This window comes from Mesoplodon densirostris, chromosome 12 (genome assembly GCF_025265405.1).
Source record: "Mesoplodon densirostris isolate mMesDen1 chromosome 12, mMesDen1 primary haplotype, whole genome shotgun sequence".
NCBI lineage: Eukaryota > Metazoa > Chordata > Mammalia > Artiodactyla > Ziphiidae > Mesoplodon > Mesoplodon densirostris.
In genome coordinates, this window is record NC_082672.1 from 68,568,498 (window position 1) to 68,594,024 (window position 25,527).

The window sequence follows — 25,527 nt, forward strand, 5'->3', positions numbered from 1 at the left end:
CTTACCACACACCCCGTCTACCCTTCCCTTTTCCCTCCACCCTCAACAGAAGTTGCTGGGTTAACTTCTGCACAATGCAGGTGGAGGCAGGTTACTGTAGAGGTTGTCGAGATAGATTATTGTCTAGGTTTTAATAACACCTTTGCTATTTTGCCAGCTTTATGGCCTTGGGCAGGTTACAGTTTCAGTTTCCTCATCTGGAATATGGGGACAATAATTTTCCCTACATGGTAAGATTGTTGTAAGGCTTAATTGAGTTAATGTAGAGGGCTTTGAACACTGCTCCGTGCATAGCCATTGCTCGCTAAGTGATCATAACCTGGTGTTACTATCAGCTACATGAGAACCCCTCTGGGATGCCTTTCCTGATATCTGAACTCTGACAGGTTCTGCCTTTTGTATGCTCCTGTAGTGCCTAGTACTTCACCTTGTCAATACTTATTATGTTTGGGATTATTTGTTTAATGTCTTGTTTTCTTGCTAAGGGTACAAATTATATGAAGTTAGATGAAGAACCTGTGCTGTTCATTGTTATATTTCTAGCATCTGTGCCTGATAACTCATTGGCCCTTTAGTAAATATTAAAAAAAATTAACTGGTTAATTATTTAAAACAAAAAACCGTAGTGAGTTTGATAGGAATTGGTACAAGAGATGGTGGTGAAATGAATCAATTTACATGATCAACTTTTCTGTTTTTATTACCCACTATGAATGCTTTGTAATAGGAGAGGAGAAATACCTGCTAATTTTGAAGCTGCTGTGGTATATGACCATCAAGGTTTAACATCCCATCTTATTTTATTGCCAAAGGAAAAAAACATTTTTCAGACTCTGATTAGACTATATTTCTATTTTTTGTTTTTTCTGTAGCTTTAATATTTTCCCCCCTGGCTTGTAAAAGCAATTTGTGCTTATTTCTAAAATTTCTTAAAAGTACAAAAAAGTATAATGAGGAAAGCAAATATTATTGATAATTCCGCATAGAGATGACAATTCTCTGGTGTAGACTTTCCTGTCTATTTTACTATTCATACAGAGTTTTATCTCCCTACCCCTCATAGTCATACATTCTGATTTTTAACTTGCTTTTTCTTCATTTAATATATTGTGGATCTCTTTCCATATTAATGAATATTGGTGATAAATTTAAATTATAAGATGTGTAAAGATTATTTTACCCTCAGACTACTATTAGGAATTTGAGTTAAAACTCTAAAGTGGTATTAGTTACCAATACTTTGTTTTTAATCAGTTTTCCTCTTTAATTATGTACTTCCTGAATTGTATTAATGTATAATTGGTGGTTTTACTTGATTAGCTATCTCACATCTCAGTGACTGCTGCGAAGGATAGTTTCTAGTCAAGCTGGAAAACCAGTATTTAAAGTAAAGCAGTTTATACGGGAATTCCCTGGCGGTCCAGTGGTTAGGACTCTGTGCCTTCACTGCTGAGGGCCCAGGGTTTGATTCCTGGTCGGGGAGCTGAGATCCTGCAAGCCGCGCAGCGCAGAGCAGTGATAAATAAATAAAAAAAAAAGCAGTTTATAAATTTGGCTTTTCTCTTATTTATATGGTTTGGTATATATACTTCAATATAAAAAGTGAATCAATGCTTTCTAATTCAGTGAAACTTCTGTATTTTTGTCTTTTAATGAGAATGTATATAATACAAATAATTTGGTAACTCTGTATATTAAATTTGCAGTTGAGGTTATTTCCACATTCCTTACCTTTCTTCCCTAACAGGAAGTAGCTTCTTATTTTTCATGGGTATCACGTAACAAAAGTACATGTGATTCGGAATGACTGGAGTTCAAACCAAAAATCACATTCCAGAAACTTCTGTTCCAAAGCCTGAAAATTTATATGTGCAGAAGAATCCCTGAATACCAACTGCTAAATAATTTCTCTGATACCTCTGCATATGTAAGCTGAGTTTCCCATGAGCAATCCTTTATAGTGAATTCCATCTTCTAATGCCTTTCCTTCCTTGGTCTTTTAAATCTGTTTATGCATAAGTATACATAGATAGTATTTTCTTTTAATTGATATTCCACTTGAAGTAAAAAGTATATATATATATATATATATATATATATATATATATATCAAATAAATATGTTAAAAAATGAATAGAGAATAATTATGACAGAAAAAGCAGAATGTACCAGCACCCTGGGATTTAATACTTATTCTATTTGAACATTATATTTAATTCTGAGCTTCTGGGCAGCCAGTGAAAAGGGAAATATAATTTCTGTTGTCATCTTGTGATCAGAAGAGGGAAACCATTTCTTTCTTTCTTTCTTTTTTTCTTTTTTCTTTTTGGCTGTGTTGGGTCTTCATTGCTGCACGCGGGCTTTCTCTAGTTGTGGTGAGTGGGGGCTACCCTTCATTGTGGTGCGCGGGCTTCTCATTACAGTGGCTTCTCTTGTTGTGGAGCATGGGCTCTAGGTGTGTGGGCTTCAGTAGTTGTGGTGCGCAGGCTCAGTAGTTGTGGCTTGCGGGCTCAGTAGTTGTGGCTCGTGGGCTCAGTAGTTTTGGCTCGCGGGCTCAGTAGTCATGGCTCGCGGGCTCTAGAGTGCAGGCTCTGTAGTTGTGGCAGACAGGCTTAGTTGCTCCGCGGCATGTGGGATCTTCCCGGACCAGGGCTCGAACCCATGTCCTCTGCATTGGCAGGCGAATTCTTAACCACTGTGCCACCAGGGAAGTCCTGTTTCTTTTTCCTGAATTCAGAAATTTGTTAGCATAAGCCAGCTTTTCTCAAACTGTGAATATAGAATACTAATTCTGGACTTCCCTGGTAGCTCAGTGGTTAAGAATTCGCCTGCCAATGCAGAGGACATGGGTTCAAGCCCTGGTCCGGGAAGATCCCACATGCCGTGGAGCAACTAAGCCCGTCTGCCACAACTACTGAGCCTGCGCTCTAGAGCCCGCGAGCCATGACTACTGAGCCTGTGTGCCACAAATACGGCAGCCCACGCGCCTAAAGCCCGTGCTCCGCAACAAGAGAAGCCACCGCAATTAGAAGCCTGTGCACTGCAACGAAGAGTAGCCCCTGCTCGCCGCAACTAGAGAAAGCCTGTGTGCAGCAATGAAGACCCAACACAGCCAAAAAAAGAAAAAAAAAAGAAAAGAATATTAATTCTGCTGGATATTAACAGATATCAGGATTAAGTTTAGGAAATAATGGGCTAAATAAGATAAACAGACTTTTGTATGTTTTCTTTTTTTTAAACTGGAGAAAAAGTTTAATAACGTGTACCTCCTATATACATGGGAGAGACCCAGGAAAACTGAGTTACTCCTTACATGTTTTCTTACAACCTTAAATGTTCCTGATATGTATCTTGACTTTCCCAGAGAAAGATATAGTGTTTCCCTAATTTATTTTGCCATGAAATCCTAAAAGTAAATAATAAGCTTTGCAAAATGCTGACCTAGGTCCTTAAACAACATGATGGATTGTGTCTTCAGTACCATTTTTGCAGAAGGTATCACAAGGCTTTTTATTTGCCTTATTCCTTTTTTTTTTTTTGGCCAGTCAGCGCGGTATGCAGGAGCTTAGTTCCCCAACCAGGGATCGAACCCATGTCCCCTGCAGTAGAAGTGCAGAGTCTCAACCACTGGACCGCCAAGGAAGTCCTTATTTGCCCTATTCTTATGTTGATTTAAATTCTCTTTGAAACACCACGCAGGGCAAGTTGACTTCTTCAAGAAGACTAGACTCTCCCTATCTACTAGGATTTGTCGCTTTTGGAAAGCATGTGCAGGAGAGCTTTGGTAACTAAGTATTCCTGTTGTCTGCCAACCTGCTGGCCCGTCAGTTGGTCTGACTTTCTCAGATGCACAGTCAGTCCAGACTGAGGCTGATTTTCTTTTTCCAAGTGCAACCTGAGTCTTCACAATCCCCATCTCCTAAGGATACAGCTCTTTCAATACATAGCAAGGGCCCGAGTCCTTCACCTCCTCTCCAGGGGCCTGCTACGACTAATTATTTTGAAAACACTAGTAACAGCATGCTTCCAATCCAGTCCCCAAATGTCAGCCCCTTTGGTCTGCCTTGCTGCTCTTCAGCCTGTTGTCACACACGTCTGTTATCTTAATCAGCCCTCCCATTTCTCCTCGTCTGTCTGAACATGTCTCCCTGTTTTTTAGAACACTTGTTTATGGGAAACAAATTGTCCTCTATATTAGCCGCCATGTACTACGTTTGCTTCCGTCTCTTTGTTGAACGTTTCTTCTGTCCCCCAGCCTTAAGTTGATTTAGCTCCGTCTTTGAGTTGTTGCTTTTTTTTTTCTGACCTACCTCATCGGTAGGAAATTAGGCAGATGGTCTGCATTCTCCTCTATTCTCAGTGGTACATCCAGACTATTAGTCTTCCAGTGTTTCATTTAACAACAAACAAAACAACACAGTGATTCTTCTGTTCCTTTGAGGCTCATGTCTTTTAACTTTCTAATTTATTGCTGTCAGATTTCTCTCATTCTTTGAAGAGTTTGGTACCTGGGTATGGTCTCCATTTTCATCCCAAATCTTGCTATTATCTTTTTGGTAGTATAGCCTGTTGGTCTGTAATTTCCTTGACTTGAATTCATCTGGACTTTATTTTTATATATGGTGTGCAGTAGAGCTCTGTTCTTGATGATCAACTAATTGGGAATCAGTGATAGTAACTTGGCCATTTGAAGGATGACACATTTTAAAGTATATAAATTCCCCCATATATTGATTGGCTAATAAAAATTCTCATGAGCTTGTGTTAAAAAATATTTTAATTTTATAGTAATGAATGAGAGTTGTACCTGAAATGGTGGTATCTGGTTATATCATCACATTAACTCAAAGAGAGGGGTTAGCTGTTCTGCTCACTGTTGTGTTGTAGAAGGAACATTGGATACTTTGATGTCTTGCCATTTCAGATCACTTTCTTTTTTTACTGCAAAGTGAAGAGAGTAACCCCTAATTTGTATAGTTGTTGAGCCAACAAAATTCCGTAATTACATATATGTGTGTTTGTGTGTTTTGTAAACTTTGATGTTTAAGATCTAATAAAAATTAGAGAACCGTTCTCTCCTAAGATGGGTTATAAGGTTGCTCTTGAACATCACATTGTTTCCATAAAAAGCTTTGATTTCTCTATACCCTATGTTTTTTATAGGAAACAAAAACGTCTTTAAAAAAGATTTTGTTATTTGTGGTACTTTAATCTGAATGATGGTGGAGGGGGGACTCTGGTGAACATTATTCCAGGCAGCTATTGTAAGTCTAAGGAAAACCAATTCAACTGTTATTTCTTATGACTCTATTCTTGAATTTTACTGTTAATATTATCTTTTTAATGTTTCATTTAAGGTATATGATGTTGATTGATGGCACAAATGAAGTTTTTATGATTGATAGAGATAATTCAGTGTTTCATGTTTCAAATCTGGAATTTCCATTTCGTAAAGATCTCCGCATGCATTTATCAAATACTCTCCTAGATGGGGTAAGTCATATTTTATCTTTTTTAAAATAAAATCAAACATTGCTGTTTTTCTTTCTTGTGCAAGTAAATGTGTATTTTTAATAATTAAACAGGAAATTTAGAATCAGATCCAGTTTTTTTAAAAAGTTTTTTTTATTGGTGTATAATTGACAGTTAAAAAATTGAATCTAGTTTTTGTTACGATGTGAAGTTCCATTTATCTCTTACCTGCACTTACTGTCACTTGATCATTGTCTTAGATACAGAATAAGTGAACAAAATTCAATCTTAATTTTTTTGTTCTTTGTGATTGAAAAAAATTCTTATTGAAAAACTCATTTTATTGTTTTACTTGTCAGTCGAATTTTAATTGAGTGATATGACATATCACATTTTTCCTTGGCTCTTTAGCTGTATGGACTAATAGTTCTTGTTGGAAGAGGATTGTGTCTTTGAAAGCAGCCACTTGTACTTTTACATTTGAATTTTGAAAGCTGATAAGAATTTTCCCATTCAGAAAATCTATATTTAATAATCATAAAATTACTTGATTAAAAATATTTTAACTTTCTCCTGTGCAGACAGCTTTCTTCTCCCCAATTCTAAATGTATTGGTTCATTGTAAATAAAAATTAAAATAATACAGAACATTACAAGAAAGCTGGTAAAAATCACCTGAACTCCTACCATTGGAGTAACTTCTATTATCATTTTGATGAACATTATTCCAGACTTTTCTCTGTGCCAGAACATTCAATCTTACATCTGCTCCTGAAGGATTCACATTCATATTAGTAACACTAACTCAGAGCATAGATTCTTCTTTTTTTTTTTTTTTTGCGGTACACGGGCCTCTCACTGTTGTGGCCTCTCCCGTTGCGGAGCGCAGGCTCCAGACGCGCAGGCTCAGCAGCCACGGCTCACGGGCCCAGCCGCTCTGCGGCATGTGGGATCTTCCCGGACCGGGGCACGAACCCGTGTCCCCTGCATCGGCAGGCGGACCCTCAACCACTGTGCCACGAGGGAAGCCCCAGAGCATAGATTCTTAAACAGAATGTCTATCAGAATCTTTTGGGGAGTTGGGACCCCTTCTAGTCCCAGTAAGATTCTGAGTACAGGTGCCTCTGCCCTGGCTGAAAATGAGTACTTTGGTCAAATATGTACCCACGTGGATAGTTACATAATTTTGCATGAAAAGATTTAAATGTTACATCTGTTTTGTAATTTGTGTTGTTTTCACTTAGCAATGTGTTTTGGACCTTTTTCACATAAAAGTCTGAATGATAGACCACGGTATATGTAAACACTGTAATTTAGGGTTTCCAGAATATCTTGCTTATGAAAATTATAGGGGATGCTTGTTAAAAATATGGCCTATCTCAGTAGCCTATCCTAGACCTAGTGAATTAGACTCTCCCAGGGGTCAAGTTATCTTTATTTTTAATAAGTGCCCAGGTGATTTTAATTAGGCAAGTTTGACAAACAATTCTGTAATTAATTTAGCCAGCCCTCTTTTGGTGGACATTGGATTTTTTGTATTATAAGATGTACTTGTATGCATATCCTTATACCTTTTTCTTTCACAGTTGTGCAGTTTTATGATTAAGATTCTTAGAAGTGAGATTCTACTTAAAGTAACTGAGGAAAAAAGAACTAAATTGGCACAAATAATTAGGTTTCAGCTTGGCTTGCTTCAGGCTGGATCTGGGGACTCAAGTGATATTGGCCATGCTGTCTTTCTCTCTCTTTCTTTGCTTACTTGTCTGTCTGTTCTCACTCTGCATGAAGGCTCTTGCCATGTGGGAGGCAAGTTGCCTTGCAACCCAAGCAGAAAGGGAACTTTTTTCTCCCAATATCCATATATCAACCCCAGGGAAGATTCCAGAGGGCCTTGCCTGATATATATCCAAGGAAGAGAGACAGTGGAGACTAGGAGCTCATTGGTGGCAGTACCGCTTGGAGTACAAGAGGCGTAGTCCTCCCAAGACAGGGACAGTAACCTGATACACTGTACTGTGTTCACTATGCTGGATTTGAGGGCATTACCCGTTTTAAACATTGACATGTATAATTGCCACCCTTCTTTCCAGAAAGTTTGAACATATGTGCAGTTCAGCCATCCATTTGTAAAGGATCTATGCACTGTCTTAGTGGAATTAGGCTAATAACAGTACTTAGGTCTTGGTGCTGTTGTGAAGATTAAGTTGGATAGTTTATATAAAGTGCCGATAATAGTGTCTGGCACATAGTGAAATAAATGTTTACCTCTTAATTTATGTGAATTGTTAAGGAAGTTTAATATTTTTTCACTTCTTTTTTACTGTATTTAGTACAGTACAGAGTTACTATATTTCTTCTGTGAGTTGCCCATTCAGATCTTTCATACATTTTTCTGATGGGTGTTCATGTTTTTCTTACTGATTTATGAGAATTTTTTTTTTTTTTTTACAACTTTATTGGAGTATAATTGCTTCACAATGGTGTATTAGTTTCCGCTTTATAACAAAGTGAATCAGTTATACATATACATCTGTTCCCATATCCCTTCCCTCTTGCGTCTCCCTCCCTCCCACTCTCCCTATCCCACCCCTCTAGTCGGTCACAAAGCAGCGAGCTGATCTACCTGTGCTATGCGGCTGCTTCCCACTAGCTATCTACCTTGCGTTTGGTAGTGTATATATGTCCATGCCTCTCTATGAGAAGGTTTTGTCTATTGGGGTATTACTTTATGACCCATATTTTGAAGAAATATTATTTTTTCTGGTGTTTTCGGTGGCACAAGTTTAAATTTATGTAGGTAAATTATAAACACCTTGGTTTTTAAAAAAATATATTTATTGGAGTATAGTTGATTTACAATGTTGTGTTAGTTTTAGATGTACAGCAAACTGAATCAGTTATACATATACATAATTCACTCTTCTTTAGATTCTTTTCTATATAGGTTATTACAGAGTACTGAGTAGAGTTCCCTGTGCTATACAGTATGTCCTTATTAGTTATCTATTTTATATATAGTAGTTAAACACCTTGGTTTTTAATATTTGGCTTTTGTGTCATTTTAAGAAAGAGAGATTTTTACTTCAGAATTATTATAATAGTCCCCTGTTTTTCCTTCTAATACTTTTTTTTTTTTTTTCTTTTTGCGGTATGCGGGCCTCTCACTGTTGTGGCCTCTCCCGTTGCGGAGCACAGGCTCCGGATGCGCAGGCCCAGCGGCCATGGCTCACGGGCCCAGCCGCTCCGCGGCATATGGGATCCTCCCAGACCGGGGCACGAACCCGTATCCCCTGCATCGGCAGGCGGACTCTTAACCACTGCGCCACCAGGGAGGCCCTCCTTCTAATACTTTTTACGGTTTCATTTACATATTTGATCTATCCACAATACATTTTGGTAAAAGAAGTAAGATAGGGATACAGTTTTACTTATTTCCAAATGTCTAAACTGTTGCCTAGGCACCAGTCTGCTAATGTATTTTTCCTTTTTAATTAGATATATCATTTTTATTGTATATGGGATTCCCTTATATCGTTGTTTGTTTCTTGATTCACTTTCCCATTCCATTAATATTTTGGTCTTCCCGTGGTGGTTTCAGGTTGACTTACAGGCTGTAACTTTAGCATACAATTTAATGTCTGATAGTGCAAGGATGTCCAATCTCCTGGCTATTCTGAAGTTTGTCACTTAGATTTTGCTCTCTTTATTTAGCTTTCGGGTGAACAAGCCTATTTGAGAAGTTAGGCTGAATTAGTATGTTACACTTTATGTGCAAATCTGTACAACAAGAAACTTGTATTTTTCTCTGCAGAATGATCTCTGGTAGGCTTATCTCCAGACCATTTACATTTCTGTTTGATATGTTTGGTTGTGTGGTTTATCTCTTTGCCACACCTTCACTATTTTTCTTTGGAGGGAAAAGGGACTCTACATCTTTCTTATGACTTCCCACAACTGTAAGTTTCTTTTCTCCAGTGATACTACTCATGTTCTTTAATATTTATTCACTTTTTCAGTATTGAACCTTTTTCACAAGGCAGATTGAATTATATCTGGCTAATAGTCTCTGGAATTTGTATGAGAATGCTTCCTGTCTTAAGATGAAATTTGCTTCTCTGTTTCAGATTTATATCAGTGATATTGGGAAAATAGTGAGTAGCTTGTGAATGTTCATTTAAACTCTCAATGATAGAATTACCCTAATGAAAGCCACATGGATAAAATATGTATTTATTTGTTTAACAAAGGGAGTACCATTTTCCAAGTGACCTGAATGCTTGTTGCCCCCATCCCATGTGCTTTTTAAAAAATTTACCAGGTAAATATTGGAGTGTGCAAGCCAGAAGATGGAAGACTGTAAGTGGAGAATGAGATGTTTGAATCAGCCACTTCTGAGGTATAGTTTTGGGTGATGAGAGGTTTAGGATGTTACCTAGAGAGAGTGAGAGTTTGAGGTTGTGTGGAGAAGAGCAGAGGACATGAGATCAAGGATGACAGGAGTCCAGGGAGAGGTTGACTGAGCTGGATATAAAGAGTAGAAAGAAGGAAAGAAGGTAGTAGAGTTGATTGAGACTGAGCGAAGAGTAACTATAGAGTCACAGAATTGTCTATACTGTGCACTCTGTGAGGCTACTAGTATTATAAATTTTCATTCCTGTGACGGTGTGCGTGGTAAAATATTTTGACATATATACGTAAACTTTTTTTTTTTTTTTTGCGGTGCGCGGGCCTCTCACTGTTGTGGCCTCTCCCGTTGCGGAGCACAGGCTCCGGACGCTCAGGCTCAGCGGCCATGGCTCACGGGCCCAGCCGCTCCGCGGCATGTGGGATCTTCCCAGACCGGGGCACAAATCCGTGTCCCCTGCATCAGCAGGCGGACTCTGAACCACTGCGCCACCAGGGAAGCCCCTATACGTAAACTTTTTAACACATCGGTGCGTGTGCGCGCACGCATGCTGCACGTGCACACACACACACACCCCCTTGTGGTTGACAGAGCCACTGCATAAGGTTGGAAGTACTGCTGCTGCACATCTCCAAGGTGTTCCGTTCTTATCGTAATTGATGTGACGGCTACCCCTGGAGTTGTGCTGTCCATAATCTGCATTGCCAGTACAGCAGCTCTGGTAATTGGTTCATGGGAACAGCAAGAACATTTATTTTGATTTTTGTTACTTTCATTTTATTTAAGATACAGTTTTTTAGCATCGTAATTCATAAAATAAAAGGAAGAAAAAGACTCAAGTTATAGCATTTGCAAAAGTTTAGTGTAGTTTTTCATTCCTATCATGTACCACACCAGGAGTGCAGGCATTGCTTAGAAGGTTGAGGAGAAGGCCTCACCCTGGAGATATCTTACTTCATTGGGTTGGGACGGAGAATGATAGGTAATGAATAAAACGATAACCTGAAGATTGGCATTTAAAACAAGTCCTTTGGTGGTTTAGAGGAGAAATGAATTACATCTAGTTAGAAACTAAAGATGGGTTATAGAGGAGTTAGTATTAGATATAGGAAGATTTCTATAGAAAGAGATTTTTGTTGGACATGGGCCAAGGGCATTCCAGGTAGGAAATAATGCTTAAAAATTAGATGCTTAACCACCTGCAGATTTAACTTAGCAGTACTACTTATTTTCACCCCAAACTTGGATAACTGAGAGCAACATAATAGACTCTTGTGAGGTTTTAAAATAGCAATATGATTCGTGATGTCAGTTTACTTGGACCAGAATTATAGTTGCCATATCTGTTTTTCCACTTAGTTAATTAAAACAGTCCTCTGTAGTTTCCTGTTTCTTCTACATTTTCATTTGCAAATTGTTTTTGTAAAATTCCAAATCCAAGAATAACTCAAACTGCCTAATTGTCTGGCTGTCATATGTGAGCATTGAAGCTTTTGTTTTGCTCTCTAGATTATGTTCTTTGACCCACAGAATGTGGAAAATAGGAGTTTAGAAATACGGCAGTAATTCACTTGAAACAAATCAGGGAAGTTCAATCAATTTTATACTGAGGATAAGAGGAGGATATAACAGTTAATCATTAAAGTTAATAACAAAAATCTTGGGAAAATAGCATGTCTTTTCATCTGTTAGTTTTTTATAAAGGAATATGCATGCTCATTGTTAAAATTTTAGGAAGTCTGTATGTTATAAAATAGAACTCAACTATCAAGAAGAGATTAAATTTTAACATTTTGATGTATTTCCTTTTAGTCATTTTGTTGTGCCTGTATTTATAGAACGTGTGTAATCAACGCGTACATAGCTGACGTTTAATATATGCTGTGTATCTGGGGTTCCATCATTTTCCTTCACTCTGAAGAACTGATTTTAGGATTTCTTTTTCTATTTAAAATTTAACTTTATTGAAAAAGTTGAAATATAATTTACCATTCTAAGGTATATAAGTCAGTGGTTTTTAGTATTCGCAAGATTATGAAACCACTGCTATCTAATTCAGGACCAGTTCATCACTTAACTATGATAATTAGAACCAAGTGGGCCTTATCTGAAAGGATTTCAAGGAATGGGTTACCTTTGAGATGAGCTTTGAAGGCCCACAGATTTTCCACAGTTAATTACTTCCTTTCATTAAAACCCTTCAGTGGGGGCTTCCCTGGTGGTGCAGTGGTTAAGACTCCACCTGCCAGTGCAGGGAACACGGGTTCAAGACCTGGTCTGGGAAGATCCCACATGCCGCGGAACAACTAAGCCCGTGCACCACAACTACTGAGCCTGCGCTCTAGAGCACGAGAGCCACAACTACTGAGACTGTGAGCCACAACTACTGAAGCCCATGTACCTAGAGCCCATGTTCTGCAACAAGAGAAGCCACCACAATGTGAAGCCTGCGCACCGCAACAAAGAGTAGCCCCCACTCACCGCAGATAGAGAAAGCCCGCATGCAGCAAAGAAGACCCAACGCAGCCAAAAATAAATAAATAAAACAAATTTATATTAAAAAACCCCCAAAACACCCCTTCAGTGGTTCTCCATTGCTTAAAGCATGAAAGCCAAAATACGCAATGTAATATTCCTTATATCTGGGCCGCTCCTAAGCATTTAGCATCATCTTTGACTGTGAGCCCTTGAAAGCATAAGTCCCACCTATTACTGAGCTTTGGATAGTTTACCGCCTTTTCCATGCCTTTTAAATACCATTTGGCCTGTCCACCATCCTGCTAGAAGATATCCACCACATCTTTCAGGATTCAGCTAATGGGTTTCTCACCTTATTATCAAACCTTTGTCTTACTCTTCAAGTAGAAATAACTACTCCTTCTACTTATGTTTATACAATGTGCCCTTATTGACTGGAATAGTAAAGGTGTATACTTGTTGTCTTAGTATAGTTATTAATAGCCATCTCTTTCACTCTCAAAAGTATCCTGGTTTAGACAGATAGCTACATGGTCATTCTATCTGTATGGCCATCTATCATTAAAACTGTAGCTCTTTCTTCTACCTTCGACCTAGCTACTTATATATTTTCCTCTCTTTCTATTATCCTGAGCCCCTTGAAGCTAGGGACTGGGTGCTTAACGTCTCCAGCACTTAGAGCATAGAGTATAGTTTGGGCTCAGGAGATATTAAATGGGTAGGCAGAAGAGTGGATGCCTGGGAACTTCAAATAAAGGCAATGGAATATGGAGAAGTACAGAGGATAGGAAAGTCAAACTTGCAGATTTGGGGTTTTTTTTGGTAGGGCCCATAATAAAGGATTCAGCATCTTTTTTCTGTGGGTTTACAGTTTTCATCAAAAGTCGAACGTTTTTGGGCATTTCTACCCTTCCACCTGTTGAAGATTTAATTACTAATGTTCTTTCATTATAACAACAGCAACAAACTTTTCTGTGTTTCATTTTGGATAGTTTGTATTGATTTGTCTTCACGTTCATGAATCTCTCCTTCTCCAGCATCTAAACCACTGTTCATCCCAACCACAGTATTTTTCACCTCAGGCATTGTAGTTTTCACCTCTGGAAATTGAATTTGAGTCTTTTTTAAGTCTTCTGTGTCTCTGCTTACCTTTTTGAATATATGGAATACTGTTAGAATATTCTTGCCTGCTAGCTCTAACATCTCTCACAGTTTTAGGCTTATTTTGATGGATTTTTTTCCCTCCTCTTTATGAGTTGTATATTTTTGTCTCTTTGCATACCTGATAATTTTTGATTGGCTGCCAGACGTTTTGAATTTTACCTTGTTGGGGGCTCAGTATTTTTGTATTCCTATAAATATTCTTGAGCTTTGTTCTGAGATGCAGTTAATTTACTTGGGACTAGTTTGTACCTTTTGAGTCTTGTTTTTAAGATTTGTTAGGTGAGGAGTCTTTAGGGATAATTATCCTCCAGTACTGAGACAAGATCCTTCTGAGTACTCAATGCCCTGTGAGTTATGAGACTTTCTAATCTGGCTGGTGGGAACAGGCGTTATTCCCAGCCTTGTTGAGTGACATGTATGGTTCTGTCTAAGATTTTGGGGTGCTTCTTTGCCTGACCTTGAGTAGTTTCCTCACATGCATGCTTTGCTGAATATTCATGGGGGTCTATCTGCAGACGTCCCTCTCCCGCCCTATCCTCTGCTGTGAAAACTCTAGCCTCATTGGTCTCCCTAGACAACCTGGTCTATTTTCTCAATTCAGGGAGACTGCTGGGCTCTCCTGGGCTCCCCCTGCCTGCATTGAAGCCTGGAAACTCTCCTCGACCAATAAGCTGGGACAGTTGTAGGGCTCATATAGTTATTTACTGTTTCCTAGGAGTTACTGTACTTTGTTGCTGGATGTCTAGTGCCTTGAAGATCATTTCTTCATATATTTTGTCCACCACACAGCCTAGGTCTTTGTTAGAATCCCTGGGTTCTCTTCTCTTTTAAAAACTGTGGGTGAATGTTTTCTTCAGCTAGATGGGAGCCATATTTTATTCCAGCAATGCTCAGATTGTTTCTCCAATTCAGCACGCAGTCCCATAGCCTTTATTTCATGCAGGAGGAGTGTTCTGCTATTTTAATTACTCTTTAATCGGAAGAGGGAAAAAAGAAGACAAGAATAACCACTGAGTTTCCTTCTCTATATTTTAATGTAATAGTGACAGTTATCAATGATTTGTCATTTTACAAGTAGGGCTTTTGGGGGTTAGTGGGCTTGGAGGTGAACTCTTTTTGTTTTACCAGAATTTTGGTAGTTTCCATGGCTATCAGTTTTTAAAGCTTACTGGTTTGTTTATTCCTTTTTACTTGTTTAGTTTGCTGATAATAAACTTTCTTTTTTGTTATTTTTAATGTTTGAAGAAGATATGTATTTACTCATTTCATCAGGTAATTTGGGAGGGAAATTCTGTGATGTCTGCTCTCTGAACCTGGAAGTCCACTTAATTTCCATCCACACATTTTTGAAAAGATTAATTGAAACCTGTTATTGGTACTACCTTGTTGGCTCATAAAATTCTCAGATACAAGTACTTAAAAATATTTCAGTAAACAAATTTAAAGTAATGAAAATGATTTATGTCAGTTGTTGGGTTCAAGATAACCATAAATAAATGTCTGTAGCTTAACTAATACATATTTGAGAAAGAAATCAATTGGTGATAGTTGCTTAAAACTAGAAAATATATTTGTCCTCGATCAGTGTGTTCTTTGTAATTTTAGATGGTTGTGTGTGGATATTCTGTCATGAAATTAGATGATAAAAAGACTGCTTAGTTTCCAAGGAAGAATATGAGGAAAGAATAATAATTTTAGATTAAAACCTATTATTAAGAATTAATATTTTAGGGAATTATTAAGATCCTGCAAGCTGCATGACATGGCAGAAAAAAAAATTAAAAATATCCTACATTATATGCCTGTAATCATCCTTTAGTGTCCTTTATCTTTTTTCTGTCAGAGTGCAGATTTTAAGTTTGTTTCACTTAATGGCTGTGATATGTGATATCATATTCTCTTGCCCCATTCCCTTTGCTCATAGTAGAGGGATACGGAACCAAGAAAGACTGTGTGGGTCACATGGAGATTTTATCTATAATAAGGGTACCATTTATACCTATAGATTTTATGATTAAAGCAATTGGCATACAACAGGATTTAAAGCAATAATGATTTAGCAAAATTAATTTTTTAAATGTTGCTGATATTTAGAATTTAAAATTTGTAGTTTCTTTATCCTAATAGTTGCTTAGTAATTCAAGCATAAAATGTAGAATAGAAATTCAAATATAAAAAATGAGGCGAGGGGCCTCCCTGGTGGCGCAGTGGTTGAGAGTCCGCCTGCCGATGTAGGGGATACGGGTTCGTGCCCCGGTCTGGGAGGATCCCATATGCCGCGGAGCGGCTGGGCCTGTGAGCCATGGCCGCTGGGCCTGCGCGTCCGGAGCCTGTGCTCCGCAACGGGAGAGGCCACAACAGTGAGAGGCCCGCATACCGCAAAAAGAAAAAAAAAAAAAAATGAGGCGATATTGTCATATGATTTTATTGCAATACAGAATAAATTCATGGTGGGTTTTTTTCGTGGTTCTGACAGTCTACTGATTTGATCCATGTAGAAGTGTGTTCACTTTGAAATTTCATCAAGTTGTATATTTATGATTTATGTACTTTCTGTGTGAATGTTATATTTTAATCAAACTAAAGAGATTGCTCTTAAAGTATGAATAAACTTACCTTCTTTTCTCTTTAAAGGAAATGATTATTGACAGAGTAAATGGACAGGCTGTTCCTAGATACTTGATATATGACATAATTAAATTCAATGTAAGTACCTTTTATAATTTATAAAATAAAAATGTCACTGAGATAATAATTAGTTTTTAACAAATAAAAAGTGCTACTGCCTTAGAGATAGTAGGAAAGCAGAATGATGACTCATTCAAATTACCCATTTGATACTTTATTAATACTTTTATGTATCCTTTTCTTTCCCTTAATTGCCTAATATTTAGCACATTTCTTTGTCTTTGGATTCTTTAGGAACTTCAAGTGAGTAAGGAAAAAAGTTTAATTGTGATAAAATAAGACAGCATTTTGTAAAATGGAAAATTCTCAATTTTAGTTATCCTGTACTCGATTAAAAAGTCTCCAAATTTTATTAGTCTGTCACTTAAAAAAAAACAAACAAAAAACAAACAGAGAAACTGACTATGATTGTTGACTGTGTAACATGGAGGCACAAATATGTTATTCATGAGTACATGCAGGAAACTTGGAAACAAAATATAAAATTGCCTGTTGTAAATAGATTAAAAAAATAGGAATTATATTCTCTACCCATTTCCTACAATGTTAGGCTCATCAAGAATCTGTTTTCCTGTTTATCTTTAGTTATAGTATGAATGACTAAATTATTTAGGCAGTACAAGATGACTTCTGTAAATGCAAGAAGTTCTTTCAGTAGTGTATATCCATGAAAAGGTGTAATCATTCCTCTAGACGTGTTATTCAAATTGCATAATCACTTAGTATTCAAACCAGACTGAAAGCAATTAAGACTTCTGGAATTAAAAGTGTTAAGTTATAAGGTTTTGAAGATTTATAACAAGGCTTTTAAAAAGTTCTTTTTTAGGGGTATACATTTTAAATTGCAGTAGTAAGATTCAGGATTGCATTTATCCAGATTATTTTTTCCTGGAAATGTTCAATGTATGTATCTCATTTTTTTGTTGAATTTCTATATTTCAGAGTTTCAAATTTAAGAAACTCGGTCAGAAATCAAGTTTTATTTTTGTTCTGTCTGTGACCACTATATTCCTCAAAAGTAAGGTGTTCCAGAATTGATTTATTCTCATTACAGATATTGGAATAATGTTCATTGGCCCGTAACATGATGCAAAGGATGGGGTTGGCCTTGTTTCTCTGTGAATGGGAGTGCACTTGTCTCCTTTGCCTCTTGATAATGAACTCCACTTTAATATTGTTCAGTGCAGGTTCACTTCTTAGTCTGGGAGCTTTGCCTGAGACAACAGCCTTCTAATTCTTTAAAAAAATACGAAAAATTTCAGCATGCACAAATACATAGAGAATAATGTAAGGCATACTCATGTACTGACCTCCAGATTTGTTGAAGTTTAACATTGTCATTTTTACTCCACTTTCTTTTCAGTAAGGAATAAATCATTACAGATTTAGTAGGAGTTTCTTGTGCACACCTCTCTCATTCCATTCTTGACCATCTTATGCAGAAGCAGCTTCTACCCTGAATTTGATGTTTATTATTCCCATGAATGTTTTTAATACCTTTACTACCTATGTGTAGATCTATAAGATATATGTGGTGTATTCTTTTGCAGTGTTTCTAGTGTTATATAAATGTCATTGTACTACTGTACTATGGTACCCAACATTTGGTTCACCTTATTTTGTTGAGATTTATTTGTGTTAATACATACAGGTTTAGTTCACTCACTTTAATTAGTATTTTATTACATTGTATAAATATACAGAATTTATCTTTTTTCCATTTGATGGACATTTGGGTTTCCATATTTTGCTGTTATACTACTATTGCATGGAACAGTTTTATATACTTTTCATTGTGTGTGTATGTGCAGGTTTCTCTAGGATAGTTCTCATTCTTTGGATACAGTCACCTAGGAAGCGTTTTAAAAAGCCAGTCCCTCATCCCTACATCATGGAGATTCTGATTAAACTGGCGACTTCAGCTTTTTTGTTGTGTTGCTAAATTCCCCTCAGAAGTAGTTGTACCACTTTACCACAGTTGATATTATCAGACTTTAAGATCTTTGCCAATTGGATAGTTTTAATTTGCTTTCCCGGTTACTAATGAAGTTAAGCATATTTCATGTTTATTTTTACTTGTTTGGATTTTTCTTCTGTGACTTAATTGCAAGTTTGAATAATCTTCTAATAGCTATCTTTTCTGGATTCTAATCCTTTCTTAGTTATATATGTGGCAAACAATATGTTTTCCATATTAATATCTATTGATTAACAGAAGTTTTAATTTTAATGAAATCCAGCTCACGATATCTCAAAGTTTGTGCTTTTGTGTCTTGTTTAGGAGATTCAACCATATTTTCCTGTAAAAATGATTAATTCATGCTTTTCATCTCTTGGTCTATAATCATTCATTCAGTAAGGATTCATTAAGTACCTTTAGCTTTATTTCACTGATTTTTAAAATTTTAATTTTTTTTGCATTTTTGAATTTTATTTTATTTTTTTGTACAGCAGGTTCTTATTAGTCATCCATTTTATACATATTAGTGGATACATGTCAATCCCAATCTCCCAATTCATCACACCCCCACCCCGCCACTTTCCCCCCTTGGTGTCCATACGTTTGTTCTCTATATCTGTGTCTCCATTTCTACCCTGCACACCAGTTCATCTGTACCATTTTTCTAGGTTTCACATATATGCGTTAATATACGTATTTGTTTTTCTCTTTCTGACTTGCTTCACTCTGTATGACAGTCTCTAGATCCATCCATGTCTCTACAAATGACCCAGTTTCGTTCCTTTTTATGGCTGAGTAATATTCCATTGTATATATGTACCACACCTTCTTTATCCATTCGTCTGTCGATGGGCATTTAGATTGCTTCCATGACCTGACTATTGTAAATAGTGCTGCAATGAACATTGGGGTGCATGTATCTTTTTGAATTATGGTTTTCTCTGGCTTTATGCCCAGTAGTGGGATTGCTGGGTCATATGGCAATTCTATTTTTAATATTTTAAGGAACCTCCATACTGTTCTCCATAGTGGCTGTATCAATTTACATACCCACCAACAGTGCAAGAAGGTTCCCTTTTCTCCACACCCTCTCCAGCATTTGTTGTTTGTAGATTTTCTGATGATGCCCATTCTAACTGGTGTGAGGTGATACCTCATTGTAGTTTTGATTTGTATTTCTCTAATAATTAGTGATGTTGAGCAGCTTTTCATGTGCTTCTTGGCCATCTATATGTCTTCTTTGGAGAAATGTCTGTTTAGGTCTTCTGCCCAATTTTGGATTGGGTTGTTTGTTTTTTTTGATATTGAATTTCATAAGTTGTTTATATATTTTGGAGATTAATCCTTTGTCCATTGATTCATTTGCAAATATTTTCTCCCATTCTGAGGGTTGTCTTTTCATCTTGTTTGTAGTTTCCTTTGCTTTGCAAAAGCTTTTAGGTTTCATTAGGTCCCATTTGTTTATTTTTGTTTTTATTTCCATTACTCTAGAAGGTGGATCAAAAAAAATCTTCCTGTGATTTATGTCAAAGAGTGTTCTGCCTGTGTTTTCCTCTAAGAGTTTTATAGTGTCCAGTCTTACATTTAGGTCTCTAATCCATTTTGAGTTTATTTTTGTGTATGGTGTTAGGGAGTGTCCTTATTTCATTCTTTTATGCGTAGCTGTCCAGTTTTCCCAGCACCACTTATTGAAGAAACTGTCTTTTCTCCAATGTATATCCTTGCCTCCTTTGTCATAGATTAGTTGACCATATGTGTGTGGGTTGATCTCTGGGCTTTCTATCCTGTTCCATTGATCTATATTTCTGTTTTTGTGCCAGTACCATACTGTCTTGATTACTGTAGCTTTGTAGTATAGTCTGAATTCAGGGAGTCTGATTCCTCCAGCTCCGTTTTTTTCCCTCAAGACTGCTTTGGCTATTCGGGGTCTTTGTGTCTTCATACAAATTGTGAAATTGTTTGTTCTAGTTCTGTAGAAAATGCCATTGGTAATTTGATAGGGATTGCATTGAATCTGTAGATTGCTTTGGGTAGTAGAGTCATTTTCACAATACTGATTCTTCCAATCCAAGAACATGGTATATCTGTCCATCTGTTTGTATCATCTTTAATTTCTTTCATCAGTGTCTTATAGTTTTCTGCATACAGGTCTTTTGTCTCCCTAGGTAGGTTTATTCCTAGGTATTTTATTCTTTTTGTTGCAGTGGTAAATGGGAGTGTTTCCTTAATTTCTCTTTCAGATTTTTCATCATTAGTGTATAGGAATGCAAGAGATTTCTGTGCATTCATTTTGTATCCTGCTACTTTTTTTTACCAAATTCATCGATTAGCTCTAGTAGTTTTCTGGTGGCACCTTTAGGATTCTCTATGTATAGTATCATGTCATCTGCAAACAGTGACAGTTTTACTTCTTTTCCAATTTGGATTCCTTTTATTTGTTTTTCTTCTCTGATTGCCGTGCCTAAGACTTTCAAAACTATGTTGAATAATAATGGCGAGAGTGGACATTGTTGTCTTGTTCCTGATCTTAGAGGAAATGCTTTCAGTTTTTCACCATTGAGAATGATGTTTGCTGTGGGTTTGTCATATATGGCCTTTATTATGTTGAGGTAGGTTCCCTCTATGCTCACTTTCTGGAGAATTTTTATCATAAATGGGTGTTGAATTTTGTCAAAAGCTTTTTCTGCATCTATTGAGATGATCATATGGTTTTTCTTCTTCAATTTGTTAATGTGGTGAATCACATTGATTGATTTGCATATATTGAAGAATCCTTGCATTCCTGGGATAAATCCCACTTGATCATGATGTATGATCCTTTTAATGTGTTGTTGGATTCTGTTTGCTAGTATTTTGTTGAGGATTTTGCATCTATATTCATCAGTGATATTGGTCTGTAATTTTCTTTTTTTGTAGTATCTTTGGCTGGTTTTGGTATCAGGGTGATGGTGGCCTCATAGAATGAGTTTGGGAGTGTTCCTCCCTCTGATATATTTTGGTAGAGTTTGAGAAAGATAGGTGTTAGCTCTTCTCTAAATGTTTGGTAGAATTCACCTGTGAAGCCATCTGGTCCTGGACTTTTGTTTGTTGGAAGGTTTTTAATCACAGGTTCAATTTCATTACTTGTGATTGGTCTGTTCATATTTTCTGTTTCTTCCTGGTTCAGTCTTGGAAGGTTATACCTTTCTAAGAATTTGTCCATTTCTTCCAGGTTGTGCATTTTATTGTGTTATAGAGTTGCTTATAATAGTCTCTTAGGATGCTTTGTATTTCTGTGGTGTCTGTAGCAACTTCTCCTTTTTCATTTCTAATTTTATTGATTTGAGTCTCTCCCTCTTTTTCTTGATGAGTCTGGGGAATTGTTTATCAGTTTTGTTTATCTTCTCAAAGAACCAGCTTTTAGTTTTATTGATCTTTGCTACTGTTTTCTTTGTATCTATTTCATTTATTTCTGCTCTGATCTTTATGATTTCTTTCCTTCTACTAACTTTGGGTTTTGTATGTTCTTCTTTCTCTAGTTCCTTTAGGTGTAAGGTTAGGTTGTTTATTTGAGATTTTTCTTGTTTCTTGAGGTAGGCTTGTATTTCTATAAACTTCCCTCTTAGAACTGCTTTTGCTGCATCCTATAGGTTTTGGATCGTTGTGTTTTCGTTGTCATGTTTCTCTAGGTGTTTTTTGATTTCCTCTTTAATTTCTTCAATCATTTCTTGGTTATTTAGTAACGTATTCTTTAGCCTCCATGTGTTTGTGTTTTTTAAATGTTTTTTCCCTGTAATTGATTTCTAATCTCATAGCGTTGTGGTCAGAAAAGATGCTTCATATGATTTTAGTTTTCTTAAATTTACTGAGGCTTCATTTGTGACTCAAGATGTGATCTATCCTGGAGAATGTTCCGTGTGCACTTGAGAAGAAAGTGTAATCTGCTGTTTTTGGATGGAAGGTCCTATAAATATCAGTTAAATGTATCTGGTCTTTTGTGTCATTTAAAGCTTGTGTTTACTTATTAATTTTCTGTTTGGATGATCTTTCCATTGGTGTAAGTGAAGTGTTAAAGTCCCCCACTATTATTGTGTTACTGTCAATTTCCTCTTTTATAGCTGTTAGCAGTTGCCTTATGTATTGAGGTGCTCCTGTGTTGGGGCATATATATTTACAATTGTTATATCTTCTTCTTGGATTGATCCCTTGACCATTATGTAGTGTCCTTGCTTGTCTCTTGTAATCATCTTTATTTTAAAGTCTATTTTATCTGATAATGAGTATTGCTACTCCAGCTTTCTTTTGATTTCCATTTGCATGGAATATCTTTTTCCATCCCCTCACTTTCAGTCTGTATGTGTCCCTAGGTCTGAAGTGGTTCTCTTGTAGACAGCATATATATGGTCTTGTTTTTGTTTCCATTCAGCGAGCTTGTGTCTTTTGGTTGGAGCATTTAATCCATTCACGTTTAAGGTAGTTATCGATACGTATGTTCCTATGACCATTTTCTTAATTGTTTTGGGTTTGTTTTTGTAGGTCCTTTTCCTCTCTTGTTTTTCCCAGTTGGAGAAGTTCCTTTAGCATTTGTTGTAGAGCTGGTTTGGTGGTGCTGAATTCTCTTAGCTTTTGCTTGTCTGTAAAGCTTTTGATTTCTCCAGTGAATCTGAATGAGATCCTTGCTGGGTAGAGTAATCTTGGTTGTAGGTTCTTCCCTTTCATCACTTTAAATATATCATGCCACTCCCTTCTTGGTTGTAGAGTTTCTGCTGAGAAATCAGCTGTTAACCTTATGGGAGTTCCTTTGTATGTTATTTGTTGTTTTTCCCATGCTGCTTTCAGTAATTGTTCTTTGTCTTTATTTTTTGCCAGTTTGATTACTATGTGTTTTGGCATGTTTCTCCTTGGGTTTATCCTGCCTGGGACTCTCTGGTTTTCCTGGACCTGGGTGGCTATTTCCTTTCCCATGTTATTTAAGTTTTCGACTATAATGTCTTCAAATATTTTCTCGGGTCCTTTCTCTCTCTCTTCTCCTCTGGGACCCTTATAATGCGAATGTTGTTGTGTTTAATGTTGTCCCAGAGGTCTCTTAGGCTGTCTTCATTTCTTTTCATTCTTTATTCTGTTCTGCAGCAGTGAATTCCGCCATTCTGTCTTCCAGGTCACTTATCCGTTCTTCTGCCTCAGTTATTCTGCTATTGATTCTTTCTAGTGTATTTTTCATTTCAGTTATTGTTTTTTTCATCTCTGTTTGTTTGTTCTTTAATTCTTCTAGGTGTTTGTTCTCTAAATCTTCTAGGTCTTTGTTAAACATTTCTTGCATCTTCTCGATCTTTCCCTCCATGCTTTTTCCAAGGTCCTGGATCATCTTCCTTATAATTATTCTGAAATCTTTTTATGAAAGGTTGCCTGTCTCCACTTTGTTTGGTTGTTTTTCTGGGGTTTTCTCTTGTTCCTTTTTCTGGTACATAGATCTCTGCCTTTTCATCTTGTCTGTCTTTCTATGAATGTGCTTTTTGTTCCACGCTGCAGGATTGTAGTTCTTCTTGCTTCTGCTGTCTGCCCTCTGGTGGAAGAGGCTATCTAAGAGGCTTGAGCAAGTTTCCTGTTGGGAGGGACTGGTGGTGGGTAGAGCTGGGTGTTGCTCTGGTGGGCAGAGCTCCGTAAAACTTTAATCCTCTTGTCTGCTGATGGGTGGGGCTGGGTTCCCTCCATGTTGCTTGTTTTGCATGAGGTGACCCAACACTGGAGCCTACCCAGCTCTTTGGTGAGACTAATGGCGGACTCTGGGAGGGCTCATGCCAAGGAGTACTTCCCAGAACTTCTGCTGCCAGTGTCCTTGTCCCCACAGTGAGTCACAGCCACCCCCCACTTCTGCAGGACACCCTCCAACACTAGCAGCTAGGTCTGGTTCAGTCTCTTATGGGGTCACTGCTTCTTCCCCTGGGTCCTGATGTACACACTGCTTTGTGTGTGCTCTCCAAGAGTGGAGTCTCTGTTTCCCCCAGTCCTGTCAAAATCCTGCAATCTATTCCCAGTAGGCTTCAAAGTCTGATTCTCTAGGAATTCCTCCTCCCGTTGCTGGACCCCCAGGTTGGGAAGCCTGATGTGGGGCTCAGAACCTTCACTTCAGTGTGTGGACTTCTGTGGTATAAGTGTTCTCCAGTTTGTGAGTCACCCACCCAGCAGTTATGGGATTTGATTTTATTATGATTGCGCCCCTCCTACCGTCTCATTGTGGCTTCTCCTTTGTCTTTGGATGTGGGGTATCTTGTTTGATGAGTTCCAGTTTCTTCCTGTTGATGATCGTTCAGCAGTTAGTTGCGATTCCGGTGCTCTTGCAAGAGGGAGTGACTATTTCATTGGTTTTTTAAGTCACAGTTTTTCACATTTCTGATAATAGGATATATTTATAATTGAAAGTGTCATATATTTAATTCTTTAATATACTGTGGAACTTTCATTGATGGTTAACCTTTTTGTTTATTTTGAATCATGAAATCAAGGTCACCCTTAGAAAAAAGTTTTTTGAAATAATTGTTTGAAACTTTTCAGTTCCTTAGTTTATTATTTTGTACAGCAAGTACTTCATTGATAATTTTTTATATGTCAAGTATTAGTCTAGGTAATGAGTATGCCCAGAAGAATAGGACATAATTTCTTGCCTTCCAGGGAGTTTATAATTTGGTGGCCTGACCTCCAAAGGAGGCTACTTCTACAACAGTTCATTGGGATTTAGAAAGAAAATTGGAGAACTCCTTTTCATTCTTAATCTATTATTCTATTTTTGTCCATTTTATAACATATTATACAGTTGTGCATGTATGCAATTTATTAAAAATTAATATGTATGTATTATACACAATTGTTCGGATATGTGTTTAGATTGGATACAAAATCAAAAGAAATTTGCAGGGACTTCCCTGGCGGTCCAGTGGTTAGGACTCCACGCTTCCACTACAGGGGGCATGAGTTTGATCTCCGGTCAGCAAACTAAGATCCTGCATGCTGTTCAGTCAAAAGAAACAAACAAAAAAGAAATTTGCAGACCAGTGGTCTTATGAATGGGGATGTAAATGTAAAGGATTATTATAATGGTATCATAAGTATAATGTCAAAGATATATGGGAGATATACAAATATATGAGAGGTACCAGAGAGGTGAGAATATTCCAGCTTACCCTGGGTATACTTGAGTTATTTGAAGTGTGGAGTTGTAGACAGAGAAAGTGATACAGATTAATTTGGAAGGAGTGAGCCTTAGAAGTCAGGAGCATTAGATGGTTTTTAGTGTACTTGATGGATGGTGAGATGTGAGACATAGCAGGAAATGAGAATGGATTAGTGGGTAGGAGACCAGATTACTTGAATAAGACATTTTAGC

General features: G+C 37.2%; 1 protein-coding gene across 2 annotated transcripts in view; it reads left to right on the plus strand.

Moving 5' to 3' along the window:
- The window catches only part of RNGTT (RNA guanylyltransferase and 5'-phosphatase), a 235,576-nt gene that overhangs the window by 64,938 nt on the left and 145,111 nt on the right, over positions 1 to 25,527 (plus strand). For both annotated transcript variants that reach the window (XM_060115193.1, XM_060115192.1), the window contains exons 9-10: positions 5,358 to 5,493; positions 16,154 to 16,225. In XM_060115193.1, the coding sequence (XP_059971176.1) occupies positions 5,358 to 5,493; positions 16,154 to 16,225 (208 nt within the window). The remainder of the gene's footprint in view (positions 1 to 5,357; positions 5,494 to 16,153; positions 16,226 to 25,527) is intronic.